Source organism: Maniola jurtina, chromosome 15, assembly GCF_905333055.1.
Source record: "Maniola jurtina chromosome 15, ilManJurt1.1, whole genome shotgun sequence".
NCBI classification, from domain to species: domain Eukaryota; kingdom Metazoa; phylum Arthropoda; class Insecta; order Lepidoptera; family Nymphalidae; genus Maniola; species Maniola jurtina.
Genome location: NC_060043.1, coordinates 1,735,058 through 1,750,064, shown reverse-complemented (window position 1 = coordinate 1,750,064; position 15,007 = coordinate 1,735,058). Strand labels below are relative to the sequence as shown.

At 35.2% G+C, this 15,007-nt stretch overlaps 1 protein-coding gene across 1 annotated transcript; it reads left to right on the top strand.

Moving 5' to 3' along the window:
• Window positions 1-2,898: 2,898 nt before the first annotated feature.
• Window positions 2,899-5,115, top strand: LOC123872606. Its single transcript, XM_045916986.1, has 2 exons — window positions 2,899-4,363; window positions 5,102-5,115. The coding sequence occupies exons 1-2, from the start codon at window positions 2,983-2,985 to the stop codon at window positions 5,113-5,115; spliced, it is 1,395 nt and encodes a 464-aa protein (XP_045772942.1). The 5' UTR covers window positions 2,899-2,982.
• The last annotated feature ends 9,892 nt before the right edge of the window (window positions 5,116-15,007 follow it).

The window sequence follows — 15,007 nt, the reverse complement described above, 5'->3', positions numbered from 1 at the left end:
CTCAGGCATGCAGACCCTCGTTAAAGATATTCAATTACTTAAAACGCACATAGCTCCAAGAAGTTAGAGGTCCGGGAAGCCCGGGATCGAGTCCTCCCCCTCCCGAATAGGAGGCCGACGTACTTTACCACTCGGCTATCAAATATATAGACACGTACATATGCACGTTAGTAAACAAATATCATACCTATCAGTTATCACCTATGTAAGAATTAATGGTATGTACTTACATCGGCAAGCGTAGAATAATATCATGATTCTTTTGTTAACTGATCGCGTAAAGATTAGAGGTTAATTCATGGGAATTTTTTGTTTATTGTTGGCCAACACAAAATTGATTTAGCGATAGAATTATTGTGTGTTCTTCTGGTTTTTCTTTTGAAAATGTGGTTGTTTGTACAATTGTACTGTACCTAAATATGAATGTAGTTACAGCATATTTATCTGCTTTAGAAACTGTAAAGGAAACACTGAGATGAAAAGTTTTTTTTACGTTTCTTCTTAATTAGTTACAAAGAAAATGCTTTGCAATTGTGCATTGTGTTGTCTGCATCTCCTGAGGATGATCCGGTGTCGGAATGAAACGCAGACCGGTAGGTAGGTTGAGTGTGTTTTATTTAGTTTATGCGGTGTGTGTGTTGCTTGTTTTTCCTGTTTCTTTAGTAGTGGGAGACCGAAAATCTGAAAACTTGAAAAATGTAATGTAGATTTTTTTTTATCTTTAATTTTATGTTCATTTTTTTTCTACTTATGATAAATCAACTGGTTTATAAATTCGTAATTTTCCTACACAAAATTAACAACGCTATTAGTTAAATTAAGTAAGTATAAAATGTCAGTTACAATATTCTCAACGTAGTAGGTACCTATTCAATTAAATTAAGACGTGAATTGGTAAATATAAAAGCAAAAGAAGCTGCATCGAGCTAGAACAAAAAATCAGGAAGAGGAAGCTCTATTGTAATGTTTGAACTGGTTTCCACTATATTATTATGTTCTCTTCAAATTAATGTACCCAGGATGAGTAAATAAAATTAATTTTTAACATGGTCTGTATACAGATTTGTAACTGAAAATATACTTTTAATTACGTAGCTTCAGAGGGCTCTCTCCGTCACTCGTTTCATACAATCGTAGTTCCAATTTCATTTGAATATTAAGCAACCAAAGTCCATGAAATTTTGCACACATATTCTAGGAACTAATATCTATGTCTGCGGTTTTCCAGATTTCTGTTAAAATATTCGGTTTCAAAGTTACGCGTTAGTCTTAAAAATTTTCATACAAATCTTTGAGCCCCTGTAATTTTAAAACTACATATTTTTAGAAAAATCTAAAACACCACAGACACAGATATTTAGTTTCTGGAATATGTCTGCAAAATTTCATGGTCTTTGTTTGCTTAATATTCAAATGAAATTGGAACTACGATTGTATGAAACGAGTGACGGAGAGAGCCCTGTTAATTAGGCCTGTATACGGTCTACAAGAGAAATTGCCGCTCCATAATTTTTATTCAACTGCGGCGAAAAATATAACCCTCCTTTGGGGTTATATGTGTTTGACCTGTATGTAGATATGTATGTATGTCCGCTCGTAACTACTAGACGACTTCTAAATACTTAATGGTCCCAGTGTCACTGGGTATATATATAAATACGTACTATATACTCGTGAAATTCCTAAAAAATCAAAATGGCGGATTTTATGCGTTTTAATGTGTAATCTAAATAAAATGCAGTGCAAACCGAATACCCCTGATCGCTTTCCATGCGGCATCGTACCGGAACGCTAAACCGCTTGGCGGCACCGTTGTGCTCCCACCCCACCAGATCAGAGACAATTTAGAACTTCTAAATCTTCAATTGGCCGCTGCTAAGAATCGTACTCGGGACTCACCACTGCGTCAGTGAGGTCGTCGTATCGTGGAACAATGGAAACGCACAATATAATCAGATGAGCTGAGGTGAACCAAAAAACAAGCGAGCATCGAACCGCAACCAACACGTCATTGTACGAACCTCGCACCTGCGCTCAATGTGACTACCTAAGTACCTATACCTATGTCCCACGTTACATTATGGTTACATTGCATAATAATTAGATCAGGGAGTCAAAGTTTTAAATAAGATATTATAGATACATAGTTACACACTTCTCCAAGACTTACTTCTCCATAGATAATGCAAAGCCTTAAGACTTAAGGTCTTCAATGGGTGTGTCCTACCTCTGATATGACGTATGGAGCAGAACGTGAACACTGACAGTTGGCCATGTCCATGAACTAAAAGTCACTCAGCGTACTGTGGGGCAAGTTCTTTCTTTCTTTCTTTCTTCTCTCTGGGCTGGTTTCCGCACTTAAACGTTTCCGTCTGTTGTGCGTGCGTTGCCCCTCCCCGCCGAAGTGTGGGGCGAGTTATGTTGGGTATCACTCTCAGGGATAAGAACAAGAAAATCCGCAGAAGAACAATAGCGGCCGACATAGCTCAAAGGTTTTTAGCAAGCTAAAGTGGCAATGGGCAGGTCATGTCTGTCGTAAAATCGAAGGCCGGTGCAGACAATATTCTGGAGTGGAAACTGCGTACCGGTAAGCGTAGTGTGGGACGACCTCCAGCCCGCTGGACCTATGACTTGAAGAAGGTGACGGGGAGCGGGTGGATGAGGAAGGTGAAGGTCCGTGTTTGGTGGCGCGTTCTTGGAAAGGTCTATGTCCAGCAGTGGACCCATACAGGCTGATATAATACAAACATACAAACATATTACCACGTATTACGCCGATTAAGTCCATAGCTGTCATTTTGTATGATATGTACCTACATCTTATCTAGCGTATTTGTAAATATTTATGTCCATTTCAATGGTGGATTATAAAATATATTCAGGAGTCGCGCGCCGAACGCTGTCAGTAGCGCTCGTTTTGTTTGTTTATTTACCGTTTGCCTATTCTTTTATACAAGGTACCCTCAAGTGAATAATAGGTTGATGTCGTTTTGTGGAAAGAACGTAGGCGGTGATGAACAAGTTCAAACATGTTCAAGGGTGGAAGACGATAATTTAAATGTGATTTCAAGTATGGAAGTAATCGGAAATATGGAGTGCGAACAGTATATGGAGGGTAATATTACGCCGAAAGGAACAGAAAAAAGAAGACGGCCGAACAGTGATGTAATAGAGGAAAATGACATAGATGATGGATTTATTACTGTGCGTACTAGACGTTCGAAACGATTTGCTAGAAACATCACAAAACATAGTGACTTTCACAAGTCGAATAATAGTAACTTAGAAGAACAGTATCAAGTGAGTATTACATCTAAAGAAGTTTTGCCAAAACAAATAGCTTTTGCTAAGCTTTTAAGAGCAGAAAATATTACTAATATTCTTAGAATAAAGTTCAGGAGTCCATTCAAAGTACTCATACAGTTTGAATGCAAAGAACATGCAGAGAAATTAATTCAGAATAAGAAGTTAAGTGATATGGGGTATAGGATGCAATTAGTGGATGAAATAAATGTGTCTTATGGCATAATTAAAGAAATTGATTTAGATGAAGAGGAAAAAGAATTGATGGAGAATCTTCAGTGTGACCATGAAATATTGGCTGTGAAAAGACTTAAGCGCTTATCGGACGGAAAATGGATAGATAGTGAGACTGTAAGAATATCTTTTAAAAGTCAGACTTTACCTCCGTACGTATATGGGTTTGGTTGCAGATTTGAAGTGAAAGCATATATGTTTCCTGTAACTCAATGCGCGAAATGCTGGCGGTTTGGTCACCAAACCCGTCTCTGTCCAATGAAAAAAATCGTATGCCCAAAATGCTGTTCAGATCATGAAAATTGTGAAACGACAGAATATAAATGCGTTAATTGTAAGAATGATCACATGGCAAATGACAAGACATGTCCAATATTCCTAAAAGAAAAAATGATAAGAAGAATAATGCTTTTGGAGAATTGTACTTACCGAAGAGCTCTTGAGATACATCGGAATAGCAAAAATAGAAATGAAGAATATGACAAGAGTGAATATGACAAGAGTGGAAGTGAGTGTGAAAGTACTGATCAAGATGATCATACAATGAAAGGCACAGATTTTTTGAAAAGGACTTATCGAGATATTTTGTTGACTGAGGCAACAGTACACGCAGAAAAGTCTGATACAGATGACAATATGAATAACGAAGAAGGTTCTGTTGCTAATACTATAAAGTCTAAAAATAAAAAGAAGAAAAAGAAACAGTCAAAGACAAGACCCTCAAATGAAGATCGGTTTAAGCAGAGTTCACAAGATAATGAAGAGCAACCCAATCAACATACAGAGAATGAAGCATCAAAAGAATGTAAGAATAATATATATGAAGGTAAAATTACTCTTGCACTATTTTTAAACAAAATGAAAGAAATTATTATGTCAAATAGAAAATTAGAAGAAAAGATGGTAGCAGTTGCGGAGTTTATTTTTGAAATTATTTACAAATTTATTTTTACATATTTCGAGAAGATAGATATTTTGAAGAAAGTAGTGTCACTATTTAAAAATGAGTAAATTAAAAGATTTTGTGTTGAATATAGTTCAGTGGAACTCACAAAGTATTAAGCCTAAGGTGGCCGAGTTTGAGTGTTTATTATATCAGGAAAAGGTACACTTAGCTCTTCTGAGTGAAACGTGGCTAGAACCAGATTCAGCATTGCGTATTAAAGATTATAATATATGTAGAAAGGATAGGTATGATAGTTATGGTGGAGTTTGTATTATAAGTCATAAATCTATTAAAATAGAAGTATGCCCAATATCTATTTCAAATTCAGGTATAGAAATAGTACATATTAAAATATTAAATGTCAAAGATTTGATTAATATAATATCAATATATTGTCCTTCAACCGTTTGTACCACTCAAGCAGACTGGGATGAATTATTTTCTAGATTTTCTCACAAAACTATTATAGCTGGCGATTTTAACGCCCATCATTCAAATTGGTCGTGTAAAGTTGATACTAGAGGTACACAATTATTTGATTCCTGTTTGGAGAACGGTTACATATCTATCAATGACAATAGTCCAACCAGGGTTAAATTAGTGAATAATAACCTTCAGCAAACTTCACCTGACGTTACTTTTGTCTCGTCAGATATCGCAATTAATTTTGAATGGAAAGTTACAAACGAAAATTTGGGGAGTGATCATTTAGTCATAAAATATTCTATGAACTTTCGCGATAATTATAGATGTACAAAACTTCGTAATTTTAAAAAAGCTGATTGGAAAGGTTACAGTAATTCTGTCGAGCTTTATTTGAATACTTTGTTTCAAAATAATAATGATAATAATGGTATACAACAGAGATATAATAATTTACTAGAGTGCATTAATAAAGCTGCTGATGAAAATATCCCCAACATAAAAATTTGTACTAATCCTTCAGCTAAATTTCGCCCAAAACCATACTGGAATCCATCTATTTCTAAGGCAATTGCTGAGCGCAGATTAGCGTTAAAACACTTTAGGCAAAACCCTACCCCAGGAAATCTTACTGCATTAGAAGGAAAAATTATGGAGGTTAAAAAACGTATTCGACAAGCTAGTTCAAATAGTTGGTGTAATTTTTGTAGCTCAATAAATGAAACGACGTCAGCTCCTGAAATGTACAATCGCATGAGGTGGATCAAGGGATACAAACGTTCTAAGGTTTACTTCTCGTCCGAAAAAAATGAACAACTGTTGTGTAGTCTTTCCCCTGACTCAGTATCGTCTAAATGCCCATCGTTCGAGTCATCAAATTCATTAATGGAATCTATTTTTACTTTGGATGAATTGTACCACTGCTTAACCAAAACCAAAGATACCGCCCCTGGCGATGACAACATAACTTATTCAATGATTTATAATATTCCAGAAATAGCTAAATTATACCTTCTCGAAATTTTTAATATGATATATGCATCTGGCTATATTCCAGTCCAATGGCGTGATATCAAAATAATACCAATACCTAAAGCAGATGGTTTAAAGCTTAGACCTATTTCGTTGATCTCATGTGTTTGCAAAATCTTTCACACTATGTTATCTAGACGCATAGAGTGGTTCGTGGAGAGCAATAAAATTTTGACTCCTAACACTACAGGGTTTAGAAGGTCTCAATCTTGTTTGGACAATGTAGCCCGGCTTGTGACGGAAATACAGATTGGTTATACAAATAATCATCCCACTTTGGCTTGTTTTTTGGACGTAGAGAATGCGTATAATAACGTGACAGTTGAAAAAATAGTTACAAGCCTTGATGAGATTGGTGTAGGTAGAAAAATATGTATGTACTTTTGGAAGTTTCTTAATGAGAGGCATTTAAAAATCGAAGTCGGTGCTGATGCTGAGAAGTATATTTGTAGATGGACAAATAGAGGTTTGGCACAAGGTGATCCTATATCCCCTTTACTTTTCAATATTGTTACAGCAAATATATGTAGACAGGTCCAATCTGTACGTATCTCACAATACGCAGATGATTTTGTGATATATGTAAGTAGCTATAATCTTCTAGACTGCGCTAGTAAGATACAAGCAGCTTTAAATACTATTGTTATTTTATTGGAAAATATTGGTCTAAGTTTGTCTGCAGGTAAATCTAATTTTGTAATTTTTAGTAGAGGTTTAAGAAGACAACAAATTGTATTAACTATAAGTGATATAGAATTGACAAGAACCGAGTGTGTTAAGTATTTAGGATTTTGGCTCGATTGCTCCTTACGATGGAGAAGACACATCAATGAAATTTGCGGGAAAAGTGCGAAATTTTTGAACCTTCTTAAAGTATTAGCCGGGCCATCTTGGGGGATTCATCCCAAACATTTAAGACGTTTGTACATTTCCATCGTAAGAAGTAGACTCGACTTTGGCAGCTTTTTGTTCGATAATAGTTCTAATGTTAACATTTCAAAATTTGACAAAATCCAAAATCAAGCATTAAGAATAGTGGGTAGTTTTATTAAAAGTACACCAATACATGTGATGGAGTCTGAAATTGGTGTTCCTCCTTTATTTCTAAGAAGAAGATACCTTGGTATTAAGTACTGCTTGAAAGCAAAGTCTACCAGTAATAATCAAACCTTGTCATTGCTTGATGAACTACATTATCTCTGCCAGGGTGCATATTGGAACAGGAAAAAAATACCTTTGCTTGTTAAAGTATACAATGAATTAAAAAATGAAACTGTATCATCATCAAATCCTATTGAAATCTTCTCTTTAGACGTTTGGACAACTAAAATTAAAATAAAGAATGTTTTAGAGGATAGTCTTTTAAGTGTTAATACATCTAAAAAAGAATTTGACTCGGCTATTAAAATTAATATTTTAGAAGAACTTAATGCTCGGTACAAAGGGTGGCACATGCTTTATACGGATGGTTCTAAAACTGTTCAGGGTTCAGGAGCAGCATATTTTGATCGCAAAAATAATAGATATGGCAAGTTTAAGACAAATGCTAATGTTTCAATAATGACCGCAGAACTGTTAGGAATTTTGGAGGCTTTAAAATATGCTAGCACAATTGAAGAAAGCAAAATAGTTATTTTTACCGATAGTCGAAGTGCCATTCAGCATTTAGCTCGATGCGCCTCTGGGCACAGAGGTGTTGTGATAGCTTTTTCTATTCTTAAAATGCTGAATGACCTTCAATGTAGAGGTTCGAACATAAAGATTCAATGGATCCCGTCTCACATTGGTCTTGTTGGGAACGAGCATGTGGATAATTTGGCGAAGTGTGCAATAGAAGACGGCATTGATGTATTGATTACACCGTCTGTTTCGGAAACATTACCAAAGTTTAAAAAATCTTGCTTTGTTTTATGGAAAAATCATTTTGATAGTAAATCGGTTGAAAAAGGAATATGGTATAAAACTGTTCAGAACTTGCCTTCTATTATTCCCTGGTTTACTCATTCCCGACTGAATCGTCCGTATATCGTTGCTGCTTTGAGATTGCGTTCTGGACACGTTCCATTGAGAAAGTTTGCATATTTGATGAAAAAAGTAGACTCACCAAATTGTTTGTCTTGTGATAAGTTAGAAGATATGCAACATTTGTTAATGGAGTGTGTTCAGAATAGTGAGTTGAGAGAACATGCCTGGTCACTATTAAATTTTAAAAGCTATGAAGTTGGATTCATAAATAGTATTTTGGCCGAACCGGATTCCGTTTCGGCTAAAATCCTGTTTAACCTTTATATAAAAAGTACGAAAAATAGATTAGGTACTATATAAAATGTTTTAAGTTAAGAGATAGAATATACAGGGTTACTGGTAATATGTCGGCAATCCGTTAAGGGGGTGTGGGCGAAGTAATTTGCAACCAAATGACCCCTTATGACCCCTAGGCAAATGTCAACCATTTTCGAGTAATTTGACTTTTTGTGTTTTTTAGAAGAATTTGAGGTATGCAACTTTGAAAATTTATAAAAAAAAAACCAATGCATGAATTTTTTTATTATTATTATTATTTGCTTGCTAACACTTCAATACATAATAATCAACCATAGAATGACACTTATCTTTAATAGTTTTCAAATCACAGCTACAAATCTGTACAAGTTTCATAATTTACACCAGGTGGTCTGACAAAAATGGTCGATTTATGTAAAAAATTACTGAAGAACTTTATCGGCAGAACACATGAAAAACATGTACAACTTCTCAGCTACCCAACGAGATACAATATGGTACCAGAAATCAGAAAATGGCCGAAAAAAAATGCAATTATTGTTAAAAAGACGAAATCGTCTGCAATCAAAAATTACAATAATCGTTTAGGAAGTTTAAAATAATTACGTAGATAAGTTACACTAAGCCATTAAAACTAAATTCTAAAGTTCATTTTCAAAATGTGACCCTCTATTTCTTATGCACAGGCGCATTCTTTTTCTTAATTGAGATTTTACTACATTACTTGTCAAATTGGTTCTTATTGAATTAGCTGCATTTATTATTCTAATTTTCAATTCTTCGACTGATGGCACTGGTGAGACATCGTACACTAGGCTCTTCATATGTCCCCAGACATAATAGTCCATAGGTGTCAGGTCTGGACATCTTGCTGGCCAAGGAATTGGGCCTCCTCTGCCTATCCATCGATTGGGAAAATAAGTATCTAACCATTGCCGAACTGTTATTCTCCAGTGTGCTGGACATCTATCGTGCTGGAATCTCATTCCTCTTCTTATTTCCAGAGGTACGTTTTCTAATAATGCAAATAAATGTTCTCTCAAAAAAGTCTCATACGAGTCTGCATTCAAATTATTATCACAAGCCAAATCACAGAGTATGCCAGAAACAGTCCATAAGAAAAAGCCAGGTCGATTCACTTCCAAATTCACAATGATGTAGGTACCAACTTAGGTAGAGATGATCTGTACAGTACGAGTGGCACAAGAAAACTGTAAATTTTTGCAGTTTTGCGCAAATTATGAAACATTTTAAATGTCTTATCTTTTAAGTCTAAGAATTTATAAATACAATACAATTAAATAAGTTAAGGATCCCACCCTTCACCTAATGTTATTGTACTTGCCAGTGCTTTAATTATTATCCTATTCTCTGAAAAATGTTAGGCAAATCTGGCTATTTATGCCTTTGTTTTTTCTATCCAGTCACTAGATAATGTTTTTAAGCTCTTCTTATCCGAGAGCGCTGATTGGTGCACGTGTTCACACAAAGGATTAAAAATGTCATTCTTGGAACTCTCATTATTTTTAGAGTGTTATTTTTAGAGTTTTATACTTCGAAAATGAATTGTAAGATTAATTTATAACTCATTACTCATCCTAAATAAGAAATAAGAATATTACCATAAAATTCGACGTTGAGATATTATTTCGTATTCTTAAGACGATTTCATTTTTTTCACAATAATTGCATTTTTTTCGGCCAATTTCTAATTTCTGGTACCATATTGTATCTCGTTGGATAGCTGAGAAGTTGTACATGTTTTTCATGTGTTCTGCCGATAAAGTTCTTCAGTAATTTTTTACATAAATCGACCATTTTTGTCAGACCACCTGGCGTAAATTATGAAACTTGTACAGATTTGTAGCTGTGATTTAAAAACTATAAAAGATAAGTATCATTTTATGGTTGATTATTATGTATTGAAGTGTTAGCAAGCAAATAATAATAATAATAAAAAAATTCATGCATTGGTTTTTTTTTTATAAATTTTCAAAGTTGCATACCTCAAATTCTTCTAAAAAACACAAAAAGTCAAATTACTCGAAAATGGTTGACATTTGCCTAGGGGTCATAAGGGGTCATTTGGTTGCAAATTACTTCGCCCACACCCCCTTAACGGATTGCCGACATATTACCAGTAACCCTGTAGATTAGTAATAGGTTATATAAAAATTTGATTAAGTCAATTGTTAATTAGTTTAATCTAGGTTTAAGTACTATAGAACTGACATGTACAAATTGTATATAAGTTCTTTAAAATAAATAAAGAATAAAAAAAAAAAAAAAAAAAAATATATTCAGTTTGATTTTGGTGTTACGTTGTGTTTGGAAGGTAGGTACCAGCGTGGTTAGTACCTTACCTAATTGTTCTATCTATTTACTAACGAAAATCTATATATAATTGAATTAGGATGTAAAGTATAATGTCCTTCGCATCGCTATAATAAAGTGTGCCATTAGCATATAACGACTCCGTAATTCGCAGTTAGGACGAATGACGGATGGTTGAACCTCCTAGCTGAACGGTCAATGGACATAGAAACACTGATGGTCGTTGACTCAAACTCTTTAAGCGGAATTTACATGACAAAATTAGTGACACGTGTAAAATGCATGCATTACGAAATCAGGCGTTTACACGTGCAAATTGCAATTGGTAATGAAATTAATGTCGTGAAACTAATTTCGTGCCGCAAATTTCGTAATGTGTATTCCGCTTTATGTATTGTTTACTAGTGATGCCCGCGGCTTCGTCCACGTCGATTCATGTTTTTGATCCCCTAGGAACTCTTTGATTTTACGGGAAAAAGTAGCATAACTATAATCAAGCAAAAAATCACGATCCGTTGCAATGTGATTAAAGAACAAACCAATAAACAAACACACTTTATTTATTTACTTAAATAATAAGTATGAGTAGTGATGAAAATTAGAAAACTGAAGTGGCAGTGAGCAAATCATGTCTGTTGCAGTTCACCGATGTCCGTTGGGGTTGGTTGGGGTAGATGGGAAGGGTAAGCAGCTAATAGGTAAAGAGGTATAACAATTAGGTATAATTAAGTAGGTGGACTACTGTATTTTGTAAAACCAATAATAATAATTAATTATTGGAAAATCACACTGACAAAACGAAGGCAATAAAGCCAATTCCATATTCGTCCACCAAATTGATGTCGCCCGTCACTATTCCGATTAAAATATCGATTGGACGTCCAAACCATTCATAGACGTTTTCGTTTCGTAATAGGTAACTGTAGCTACATATAGATATAATATAATAAGTAGTAATCCATTGAAATGGACAATAAATACATAAAAATTATTAAGTAGGTACCTACAAGTGTAATTTTACTCGTACATATGTTAAAGTAAAAGACTAAAAAAGTAAAAGACAATCGCCAATACAGATTTTGTAAAATCGCGTCATCTAATTGTAATTTGAAATTTTTTTTCTAAAGGGTAGTCTATCCTATCTAAAATATAGGGGTGGCGTTCATTGACCCATGTAATTATTTTATCAACTGTCGCCATTGCTGACCAACTCTATACCAACTTACATATTATATACATACGTACCCGTACCTATACTAACTAATAAGCATTTCTAGTATCACTACCTATTAAAAATCCGAAAGTTTGTTGGTTTGTCCTTCAAAAGCGCCGCAACGGAGCAACGGAACAGCGTGATTTATTGCTTGGATATAGTTAAAGGCCTGAAGAGTGACATTGGCTACATTTTATCCCGGGAAATAACAGACTTTCCACGGGATTTTAGCTTAAACCTAGAGCTTCGTGGCCCGGGATCGAACTTCGGACACCCTGAATAGGAGACCGTAGTTTTGAGTTAAAGTTTTAGGGCGGCTACGCACTCATCCGATCCGAGTCCGTGAAAATACGTTTCGAAGTAGTCGTAGAACTATTTGTATGGTAGCTCACGCGCTACATCCGACTTCCGATATCCGATTTCCCTTACTATTACCTCCTTACCTCTTGTACCCTCCTTTTTGTTCATATCGGAAGATAAGGAAAAATTCATAATTAATTGATTATATCATCACCATCCACTTACTCGTTTTGGTGTGACTCGTTGGGAACCCACAATAAATTAAGATAAATCTTCCCAACGAGTCACACCCCGAGTAACAGTGTGACTCGTTGGGAATTACAATGGATAAAAAAGTTGCAACGAGTAACAGTGTGACTCGTTGGGAATTACAATGGATAAAAAAGTTGCAACGAGTAACAGTGTGACTCGTTGGGAATTACAATGGGTAAAAAAGTTGCAACGAGTAACAGTGTGACTCGTTGGGAATTACAATGGATAAAAAAGTTGCAACGAGTAACAGTGTGACTCGTTGGGAATTACAATGGATAAAAAAGTTGCAACGAGTAACAGTGTGACTCGTTGGGAATTACAATGGATAAAAAAGTTGCAACGAGTAACAGTGTGACTCGTTGGGAATTACAATGGATAAAAAAGTTGCAACGAGTAACAGTGTGACTCGTTGGGAATTACAATGGATAAAAAAGTTGCAACGAGTAACAGTGTGACTCGTTGGGAATTACAATGGATAAAAAAGTTGCAACGAGTAACAGTGTGACTCGTTGGGAATTACAATGGATAAAAAAGTTGCAACGAGTAACAGTGTGACTCGTTGGGAACCCACCTTATAATGATTTATAATGATGCGTTTTTTCACGAACTCGAATCGGATGAGTGCGTAACCGCTCTTAGTCCACCGGTAAAGATTATGAAAATAATATTCAAAATAGATTTAGATTATACAATCACCGTGGCCTCCACAGTCCACGCGTGGTGTCCACTCCTTGTCCTTCATCACTAATTCAGTACAATTACGACTCAAGTGTGAAAGACAATGCTGCTCTATAATTCACGACGCGTAATTCTACTCCATTCAGCGCTTTTCGTGATTTAATACGCGTTCACGAAAATCAGGTGCGTTGTTATGCCTGCGCTATTATTACGTGAGTTCACCAGTGTGGGTTTATAAAAGTTCCGTAGAAACTCTTTGATTTACCGACATATAAAATAGCCTTTGTCTGTCTCTGGGTACAAACTATTTTTGTTGCACTAAATTTCGTCCAAATCGCAGGCAGAAACTAGGTATACGTATAAAATCGAAGGAAAGCTCCATAAAGAAGGTTCATGAGAACAGTTTTATTAACCAGTAGCTGAATTTTACTGGCTTCACTAGTGTGGAATTTTTGAAAATCCTTGCTTAGTTGGAGTCTATGTTTTATAGAGAAAACCTGTCTATGAAAAATGTATAAAGCTTATAGTTTCCTTTCATATAAAATACATATTTATGTACTCTTTAATGTATAGATTACGTACTAGATGTTTAACAGCAACTTTAAATCAAGTACGTACTCGCATCAGTGCATCATGTAAATCACTAGCGGAAACATCATCATAATTTTTTTTTAAAAGAACGCACGCGATGTGGTAGAACGTATAATCCTACCCCATAATATAGGGCCATTACCACAAACTAATACTTTATCGTTGAAAAAGCCCTGTTGGAAATGCTTTAACAAACCTGAAACTATTCAGTGGCCAGTAATTCAGTCAGTGCCGCGCGCGCGTCCTCATCACCCGCCATTTTGTGGCTTTTCCCGCCTTTTTCATTCGCAATTAGTCAAATTAAAAACTATTTAACACATATTTAACATTAAAAATAATTCTCGTGGTTATTTTAAATACTTTAATAAGTGAAAAACGTAGTACATCGGTAAAATAATTTAATTGGTTGATTAATTCGTTTTTATAAACGTGTCCCATAGGACGGCTAACACATGGAAAAAAGACATCGATTGATGGTGTCTTGTCTCGTAAACTTTTCATAGCTATAAAGCCATAAGGTAGAGTAGAAGCGATGATAGGCCAGTGATTAAGAAGTCCACCTATTCGGGGGTGAGGGCTCAATTCCGGACCTCTATCTTTTCGGACTACCTAAACCCTTCTCATTCTGAGAGGAGGCTATCATCGCTTGGCATGTTATCCATAGCACTTACAATTAAAAATACGTTAAAATTATAAATACGAAAGCGTGTCTTTTACACTTTTCTCAGTACATCCGCTGAACAGACTGATCTCAATTTTGGTCTTATAAAAAAGGTCTGCCAAGGACAATCTTGTCCTGAAAATTCAGCTTTCTAGCGTCATCTGGATTCGAAAGTACGACGATTTTAAACTCTGGAAAAATTACAACTTTCTAGTTATTACGGTTCACGAGATACTTGAAATGATTTATTTATGAAATGATTTATTTGTTACATACATCTTACAGTCCGCTAACAGACATACGGACGGGCAGGCGGACGGACGGACAGACGGAGGCTTAGTAATAGGGTTTCGACTCCCGTTAGTACGGATCCCTAAAAATAATTACAGACAACAAACAAGTGATAGTGGCTGAAAAGGCTTTTCCGGCATTTAAGCACAACACCGCAAGCCCGCATCTATAAAATTATATACTCGTTATTAAGTCGTTATCAAAAACAATACAGTTAACGCAAAATTACTTACAACTATAATAAAATTGCGTATCTCCGTTCTATATTATATTATTCTCATATCTTTAATTTTTTTCCATCATACTTTGCAAGAATTGAAATAGACAAACGGACCAATTCTACAATCATTGGCTTTCATTTACGAGTACAAGCTTAGGTTGAAGTAATTGTTTCGTTATAAATTATGCTACATCGTAGTACAATATTAATTGAGTAGTTTATTGGAATAATATGAAAAAAATTTGT